The sequence below is a fragment of the Danio aesculapii genome, chromosome 2, assembly GCF_903798145.1.
Source record: "Danio aesculapii chromosome 2, fDanAes4.1, whole genome shotgun sequence".
NCBI lineage: Eukaryota > Metazoa > Chordata > Actinopteri > Cypriniformes > Danionidae > Danio > Danio aesculapii.
The window spans coordinates 58,968,598-58,978,597 of record NC_079436.1 but is presented as its reverse complement, the minus strand read 5'-3'; the positions used below and the strand labels follow the sequence as shown (position 1 = coordinate 58,978,597).

The 10,000-nt window shown below is 34.6% G+C and overlaps 1 protein-coding gene across 1 annotated transcript in view; it reads right to left on the bottom strand.

The window, feature by feature from the left end:
* The window catches only part of vapal (VAMP (vesicle-associated membrane protein)-associated protein A, like), a 53,170-nt gene that overhangs the window by 6,657 nt on the left and 36,513 nt on the right, over window positions 1-10,000 (bottom strand). Inside the window, exons 2-4 of the mRNA XM_056446722.1 lie at window positions 8,099-8,251; window positions 6,795-6,898; window positions 4,409-4,489 (exon numbers count right to left, since the gene is read on the bottom strand). Coding sequence (XP_056302697.1) covers window positions 4,409-4,489; window positions 6,795-6,898; window positions 8,099-8,251 — 338 coding nt within the window. The remainder of the gene's footprint in view (window positions 1-4,408; window positions 4,490-6,794; window positions 6,899-8,098; window positions 8,252-10,000) is intronic.

The following is a 10,000-nucleotide window of genomic DNA, read 5'->3' as shown; positions in this document are numbered from 1 at the left end:
TTAGCTATTGCATGTTGGGCTCATTTGTAGTTGTAATACCGCAAATTACAATAGGACTAGCAAAATAAAGAACTACAACACCACGAAAACCAAGCAACAGCAACAAAAAAAGAATTGAAATGAGCATTAGAGGTAACGTTACATGGACATCATAAAAATAAGACCTGACCAAAAATATTTAAGACCTAGGACAGCCAATTTAGGACTTTTTAAGGCCTAAAATTTAGATTTTTATATTTTAGACTCTTTAAGACCCCGCGGAAACCCTGAAATATTGTCTTTATTAAATTATTAAAAACAGCTTACGTCACACAATTTTTAAAAATAAATTGTGTATTACTTTAAAGTGCTTATTTTTATTTAGGCAGCCTTTATTACAGTGCAGATATGAGCGGTCAAGTGCAAAGTTCGGGGGGCGTGGTTGATTTGATGTACAAGCATTTGATTGGAAGCTTGATTCTGCAGCTCCACCTCTGGCTCCATCATGCAGTCCTTCTGCACATGCCCAGGCTCCAATTTCAGCAGTTTCTTGTGACAGTTTTGCCCATCATGAGGCGTTTTGCATTTAAAGCGTCGTCCGTATATATTTTTACATTACTTGGGGGTAAACTCATTTATGCGGAGCACTGTATATATAATGGGCGTCATGGTGGTGCAGTGGGTAGCGCGATTACCTCACAGCAAGAAGGTCGCTGGTTCGAGTCCCGACTGGGTCAGTTGGTGTTTCTGTGTGGAGTTTGCATGTTCTCCTCGTGTTGATGTGAGTTTCCTCCGGGTGCTCCGGTTTCCCCCACAGTCCAAACACATGCGCTATAGGGGAATTGATCAACTAAATTGGCTGTAGTGTATGAGTGTGTGTGAGAATGAGTGTGTATGAATGTTTCCCAGTGATGGGTTGCAGCTGGAAGCGCATCCTCTGCGTAAAGCATATGCTGGATAAGTTGGCGGATCATTCCGCTGTGGCGACCCCTGATTAATAAAGGGACTAAGCTGAAAAGAAAATGAATGAATGAATATATAATATTATTGTTTACTATATTTGCCAAATAAATAAAACTCATTCTGATGTTGATTTCAAGGCTTTTCTGCAAACTTCAACATTTTCATCAACACTAGAATTAGTTTATTTTATATATTATATCCATTATAATTTGTTCAATCCACTTTAGCCTAGTCTGAGAGAGCAGCCAATGACTGAGCAGGAAGTGATGCACATCTTGATGACATCACCCTTCTGTCAGAGCATTGTGGGTAACACACATTATAAGTGATTCTGTTCAGTTCTTCCCATCATTGTAGCGGCGACCAGTGTTTGTTTATTTCTGGATGTGTTCAGTCCTGCTGACCTCTGACTTCTGACCTGCCCTCCTGAAGTCTCTGCTGTCTTGCCTGCTCTGACCCTCACACTGCTGACCTCTGACCTCAGTGATCTCTGACCCTGAGCTCCTGCTGCTGATCCCAGGTGGGAACGGAGGACGCCTGAAGAGCCGACCGGCAGAAATCCAGTTCTCCAAATACTGCACACCAGGTGGAGCAGCAACAAACAGGAAGTAACATCAGCAGTGTGTCTGTCTGCTAGAAGGCGTATCCCTTCTAGCAACTGCTAAGGCGAGTTGCTAGAAGAGATACAGCTGCGGCCGGAAGTTAATGAGAATTATTTATTATACATTAAGTTAAGGATGAATTGTATTTTATTAAAGTTTAACCAGTAATAATGATGAGAATATTCATATTATTTATTAAATTGCATATAAATTGTATTTTATTAATATTTTCCCCCACCCCAACCCTAAACCCAACCCTTACAGTAATGTAAAAACAGTAAAAATGATGAGAATATTCATATTATATATTAAATTATACATTAATTGTAATTTATTTATGTCTATCCCAACCCCAACCCTAAACCTAACCCTCACAGTAATGTAAAAACAGTAATAATGATAAAAATATTCATATTATTTATTAAATTATTCATTAATTTGTATTTTATTAATGTTTTCCCCTACCTCAACCCTAAACCCAACCCTCACAGTAATGTAAAACCAGTAATAATGATGAGAATATTCATATTATTTATCAAATTATACATTAATTGTATTTTATTAATGTTTTTCCCTACCCCAACCCTCACAGTAATGTAAAACCAGTACTAATGACGAAAATATTCATATTACTTATTAAATTATTCATTAATTTGTATTTTATTAATATTCTCCCCTACCTCAACCCTAAACCCAACCCTCACAGTAATGTAAAAACAGTAATAATGACATGAATATTCATTATATTTATCAAATTATACATTAATAGTATTTTATTAATGTTTTCCCCTACCTTAACCCTCGACCCAACCCTTACTGTAATGTAAAACCAGTACTAATGATGAAAATATTCATATTACTTATTAAATTATTCATTAATTTGTATTTTATTAATATTTTCCCCTACCCCAACACTTAACCCAACCCTCACTGTAATGTAAAACCAGTACTAATGATGAAAATATTCATATTATTTATCAAATTAGCCATTAATTGTATTTTATTAATATTCTCCCCTACCTCAACCCTTAACCCAACCCTCACAGTAATGTGAAAACAGTAATAATGATGAAAATATTCATATTGTTTATTAAATTATTCATTAATTTGTATTTTATTAATGTTTTCCCCTACCCCAACCCTAAACCCAACCCTCACAGTAATGTAAAACCAGTAATAATGATGAGAATATTCATATTATTTATTAAATTAGCCATTAATTGTAATTTACATTTTATAATTCTACAATTCTACAACCAAATTTATAGTGATGCTGATGAATAGTTTTTGCTTATATGTAATTACATATTTATTTTGAAGGCAAAATTATTAGCGCTGCTCTGAAACTTTAACTATCTTTCAAATGTTTTCCAAATCATGTTAAACAGTGCAAGAATGTTTTTTATCTTATAATAATTTTCTTCTGGTGAACGTTTAGCTTGGAAAAAAAAGAAAAATATATATAAAAAATCTGCTGTGGTCAAAATTATTAGCCCCCTTAAGACTGTATATTTTTTAATTGTCTACAGAACAAACCACTGTTGTACAATGAATTGCCAAATAACCCAGTTAAGCCTTTAAATGTCAATTTAAAGGTGCTGTATGCAAGTTTTTGACTCCTCTAAAGCATAAAAACACCATAGTGTGTTTGCAGATATTCAGAAACATGCTCAGTGAACATTCTTGTTTATCTGAGAAACAATGCTGAAGTCAGATATTCTGCTTTAAACATGTGTGTTACGTGCCAGAACGGCTGTCTTTGTTTAGGTCATTTAACTGCCCAATGCCAGTTTAGCCAATTATATTTCAGCATTCCGGGTTGCCAGATGGTGGAAAACCGCGCATTTCATTCATTCAGTCAGGAGGGCTCTCAAAGCATGTGTCTGTGACCGAAATGCGACCTCTGGTGGAAAGTAGCAGACTCCGAAATAAGACGCAGATTCAGAGTTCCACATGGGGTTACTAATTAGCAAATAACATAATTATTACAAACGTAAACATTAGGTGAGCAGGTTACATTGTAACCCCGTGTCCTTACAACACACTACATGACGAGATTTGCAGGGATGAGCAATTGGGCTGTTTGCATCAGACGAAACATGACAGCAATGTAAATACAGCCATTCAGAAGCACAGAATAGTGCACTCATTGCACTCCAGCCAATTGGTCAGGTTTATAATCTAATGAATACATATTAAAGCTCTTTAACATGAATAAATGTAGATGCTGAATCACTGATATGTGTTGGTTTGCACTGAGTCACATTATTTTATTTTCCAGATCTGAGCTGAACTATCTGCTGCTGCTTTCAGTAGTATGGTGGTAAATGTCATGTAAAATGGCATTCAGACTCACATTATTAGCATTTAACACTGAATAAAGCACATGAGGTGTACCTGAGCTGATCATTGTCAGTTTATTATCGCATACTGCTTTTAGTTAGAACACGACCTAAATCAGCAGGAAATCAGCCTTTAGGCTCGACAGTCAGGCACACTGCTGTTGGTGTCCTCAATCTGGCAACCTGCTCTTGCTTGTGTTTGGATCCAGGAATGCAATACATGGATTAACCACTGGGTGTCAAACTTATATACTGCACCTTAAAGCTGAATACTACACTAGTATCTTGAAAAAAATCTAGGCAAATATAATGTGCTGTCATCATGGCAAAGACATGAGTTATTAAAACTATTTTAATTAAAAATGCACAGAAAAATATGTCTGAACAGATGAAACATTTTAATTTGAACATAATAAAACAACTTGTAGCTCTGTGTGATGTGTCTGAATGCGGGTGGAGGCGTTTCTGACACACACACACACACAAACACACACACAGGGTGGAGTGAGCTGCTGTACTCACCACTTTATCGTTTTCAGACGGCAGCTCAAACACACATCTGAGTTTGGAATCCATGAGCTCATCGGGTTTTGCGTCTTTCCACTGAAACACACGAGAAACGGGCAATTCATCAAACACAACCACTCGCAGATGGCACACACATACACACATTTATGTACAAGCACCTATATATACATATACACATTATATATGAGCAATTCCATGCAAATGTCAACCTTACCATGAAAAACAATAAGTTCTCACCAAAATAGAGAAACCGTTTCTGCATTTTTTGTGTAGGCTTGTATTTCACAGTGCTTTACAAATACTCAAAATGCATCTGTCAGTGTTTTCAAACTATTATATTTGATTTATCAGTCACACAAGCTGCAATTTCACATCCATAACAGAGAGATTTCACATCTATAATGAAGCTTTTTCCTCATAAATGCAAAAATGTCAAATCAAATCAAATAATCATGTTTGTTCTATAGTGAGCAGACTCTTATCCTTCATATTAGCATCGTTACTTTTGGGTTGTGCAGTTTAATTCACAGAATTTCTACAAAGTGTTGTACACTAAAACTTGCAGACTTTATCACATCCATAAGGCATGTTTATTTTCCTCATTTAAAATATAAACATGTTTACAGATCGATATTTTTCTGCTCCCATAACTCTGTGGTTAGATGTTCTGGAAAATATAAACAGATGGGTCAATATAATGTTAACATATACATTCTGTGTGAATTTATGTTTTGAGATTTTACTGCAAATGTCACATCCATAACGCTGGAACTGCTCATATATATATACCTCAGTATACAGTATTACCATGCATAATAAAAAAAAAAAAAATGATGTAAGGCTCAGACAGCGTCACCAAACTGTTGTTTTGTGCCTAAACCATTCAGAAACTGAATTCCGTATATGCGACCTTAGCTTCACAGTCACCTGTTTGTCTTGTATATACATACATATATACACATACATATATACATATATGTACACACACACACAAACACACACATACATACATACATACATACATATACATACATATATATACACACATATATATATATATATACACACACACATATATATATATATATATATATATACACACACACATATATATATATATATATATATATATATATATATATATATATATATATATATATATATATATACACATATACATATACATACACACACATACATATATACATACATATACATATATACACACACACATCTACAGTATACACTATACACTTTCTGTCTTAGTTACATACAGAGCTCAGCACTGTGATGTCTTGATGTGAACAACTTTATTCACACAGTGCTCAGCATAATTGAGTACAGCCAAATTGAATATTTTCTCCATTTCTCAGTGAATATAGGCAGTGTATTTTGGTGAATTTAAATAAAACAGATTTATTAAACAGATATATTTATTAAAATAAGACTTTAGTCACCAAACATTTAGAAATTAAAAGATAATACAATTAAATTCAAGCAAAATATTGCAAAATAAATGATTAACTACAAAATTTCAGCTAAATTTCTCAATGTTTTGCTTCTCTTGATTTTTCCTCTTTTTTAAAATTTGTTTTTAATATTTTTCTATAACATATAATTTTGGCTGTACTAGTGTTTGGAGCATTATTGTAAGTTATTTTGTTAGATGTGCTCCAGATTTTTATTTTTAATAGAAATATGCAATATTGAAATGTACCGTGTGTCTCCTGCATGAGGGAAACTCCAGCTCATTTCATTAAACCACTTTCTACAATTTTACACCAAAACAGGGGTTCTCAATTCCAGTCCTCGGCCCCCCGCCCTGCACATTTTATACGCTCCTCTTATCCGACACACAAGGATCAGTTTATGGATCTGAATCAGGTGAGTGAAGTAAGAAAGATACACAAAATGTGCAGTGCGGGGAGCAGAGGACCAGAAATGAGAGCCACTGCACTAAAATAATGATTTTGACTGGATTTTGACAAAATCATTTAGTATCAACTTAAATTATTTAGTAAACAGACTGTTCAGATTTCATTTGCTGCATTAAGTGTATTCCTCCCAATCAAATCAGAGCTGATGAACGAACACGGCATTAAACACACACTGAGAGAAAACTGTGTGTTTGCTGCCCTCTGCTGCTCTCAACATGGAGATACAGCACTGAACAACAGATATACACACACACACTAACGCTCACACTCACATATGCACTCATGCGCACACACAAATACACATGGTCTCTCAGACACACACAAGCACTCTCTCACATTCACACACTTTCACTCACACACACTCAAGCTTTCTCTTACATTCAGACTCACATACACACACACAGACTTTCGCTGAGACACAAAGACACACACAGGTCTCTCACCATGGCTTCTGTGTCTGAGACCGCCGGAGGAGCGAAGATGGTCTGTACCATGAACTTGTGTTTGCTTTTCTCATTGGGGTCGTAATCAAACGGCTGCAGCATAACTGTGATAAAACACACACACAGTTAATAAAAATACAGAATAAAAGCAGCTTTTAATTCTTTAAACACCATTTTAAGGTCAATATTATTAGCCCCTTTAAGCTATATTCTGTTTCAATAGTCTACAGAACAAACCATCATTATACAATAACTTACCTAATTACCCTAACCTGCCTAGTTAACCTAATTAACCTAGTGAAGCCTTTAAATGTCACTTTAAGCTGTATAGAAGTGTCTTGAAGAATATCTAGTCTAATATTATTTACTGTCATCATGACAAAGAGAAAATAAATCAGTTATTAGAGATGAGTTATTAACACTATTATGATTAGAAATGTGTTGAAATCTGCTTTCTGTTAAACAGAAATTGGGGGAAAAATTTAACTGTATGTATATATATATATATAAATAAACTAAAAAATTCTGAGTCAAAAAAACCCTTTTGTTCTCATGTCATTTATTAATAAAATAAATAATAAATGAGCAATATTTAAAACAAACTGAAAAAAATAAGTAAATAAATCAGATAAAATAAATCAAAAAAGTTTAATAAAATGACAAGAGAATCTCATCATGAGAAGAATAAAAAATTATAGATATTGACTATAAAATGCCAGAGTTTAAGGTTTCCAGCCACCGCCAGCATATTTGATGCTTTTCACCTAAATTTGGCAGCCATCAGAATATTTTTGGCTAGGAGTATATGACCATATTATACATCAAAATAAAGAGCAAAAAGAAGAAACACATTTTATTCTAGCTTCATGTGTTCATGCTTTACACACGCTCAAATGCAGGTAGGGTTCATGAAAAAAGTGGTGTATTTCCAAAATCTTTAAGGATGTGTAACTTTTACTCATAATCTTACTTTCCCTTTCTCAGATTTCACCTGCCTACTCCTCAATGGCAGTGAAAGAGTTCATAATAATAATATTAATATTAATAATAATAATAATAATAATAATAATAATAATAATAATAATAATAATAATAATAATAATAATAATAATAGTAATAATATTAATAACAATAATAATAATAATAATAATAATAATAATAATAATAATAATAATAGTAATAATATTAATAACAATAATAATAATAATAATTAAAAAAGGAAAACAAAGAGTGCATAAAGTGTCCCTTTATATTACAGGAGTAAATGATGTAGATTAGGAATGAATTAATTGTGAATGACTAGCCTGAGATGGTGAGCGTGGCTCCTGGGTCGATGATGCCGCTGTTGGGTCGTACGCAGTATCTGCGTGGCGCCGTCGTCTTCACTTTGAAACATACTTTCCTCTCTGACGGATTCTTGAGTTTCAGGTTCGCAGTGACCACGTCTGTGAAAGGACCTGAAAACCAGACCAGAAACACACACACACACAAACACACACACACACACATTACAATACAAACCAACAATGATGACCAAGAATATTGTGTTGAAATATATTCTGATAGCACTCTAGCTCTAAATACTCTGAGCACAAACAAGTTCCTCTGTATAATCAGCACTTGCTGTGTGTAAAAGTTTCTTCTCAAACAATAATCTTCTGGTGAAAGGTTAATGAGACTTTTTTCAATTTCATATGGTTCCTTTTACAGCATCGATGCTGTAATGTAATTAAAATACAATCAGTTAAACAGACTACAGCATTTATTTAGCTGTTCGTGCGTAAAATTAGATAAACACCGTTTACACACACACTAGCACAGAAACTCCATTGAAAATTCAACACTAGATCAAAGACCGATCTTTTTAGTAAAGCATACACTCAGTGCATCACATAGCAATATGATACATGAGAATTCACTTTTGAAATGCGCTATAAATTCGCCCCATTTTGGCGTTTTTAATTCTTGTGAACACATTCAGGTGCTGCTTGTCAATTTGACAAGGCTTCTATGCTCGTTCAAGAGGTTTCTGATGAACTGCTGTGACAGCTGCAGGCACTGTGAAGCGCGTGCACACGAGGGGGAGTCAGATTTCGATACAACACTGGCACTGCACGTTCCTCCATGTCCCGCCAGTGATGGGTCGTACTTGAATGATTCGTTCATTTTGAACAAATCTTTTGTATGACTCATGAAGTGAATCATTCATTTGCGCATGCGCACATTTGTGCAAGTTGAGCTTGCGTGCTACCTTGGAGTGGTCTGTTTCGAGCAGAATGTGCACGTGTGGCCTCAAACCATATCGATATGAACAATATTGGATAATCCTGCATCACGTTGGGGAATCATATTGATATATCCCCAGAACTATACTACTAATATTGATATACCGCCCAGCCCTATACTCAACTGAACTGAACTTGAACTCTGAAAACTGAACTACAGTTTCAGTTCACTATAATCTTCTATATGAAGCTGCTTTGACACAATCTACACTGTAAAGGCGCTACAGAAATAAAGATGAATTGAAAACACTGGAGTAAAATAAATATTCATATTTTTAAGATATGGCGCAGAAAAATGTAATTTAATGCAGTGCTTCTTGTACAATCCGCGACTCACTTTATAACAAATATCATCAGGCAGTGAAGATCATTGATTTTTAAAGTAAACAGACCTTTAACAGGTGTGATTCTGTAATCACAGTTCACTGCAAAATTAAAAGTCCCTCTGCATACTTCTGCATATACCCCACTGCCTCTTCTTGTAGAATCGCTTTGGACAAAAGCCTCTGCTAAATGACTACATTTAAAACGTGATAGGGTTCTTTGCTTAATTAAAGAATTTAAATATTTAATTAAATATTAGCTCCGTTGTTATTTTCTATCTACATTAACGATTTAGGTCATGGAATAGATTCAGCTAAAATACACCTGTATGCAGATTATACACTTGTATATACAGCGGCACACTCTTTAAACCAAGCTGTACAGTATTTACAGAACACATTGACAAGCGTTGAAACTGCTTGGTCCAAAATTAGGTTTCTTATACCGGTCAAAAAATTGTTTTCCTCAAAAGGCCCATAAAAAATTAGTAGAGAGCCAAGTAGAAAACTAGATTCTGTTTATCATGCAGCAGTACACTACTCACAGATGCATCACTGCATGTATGTATGCATGTATGTATGTATGTATGTATGTATG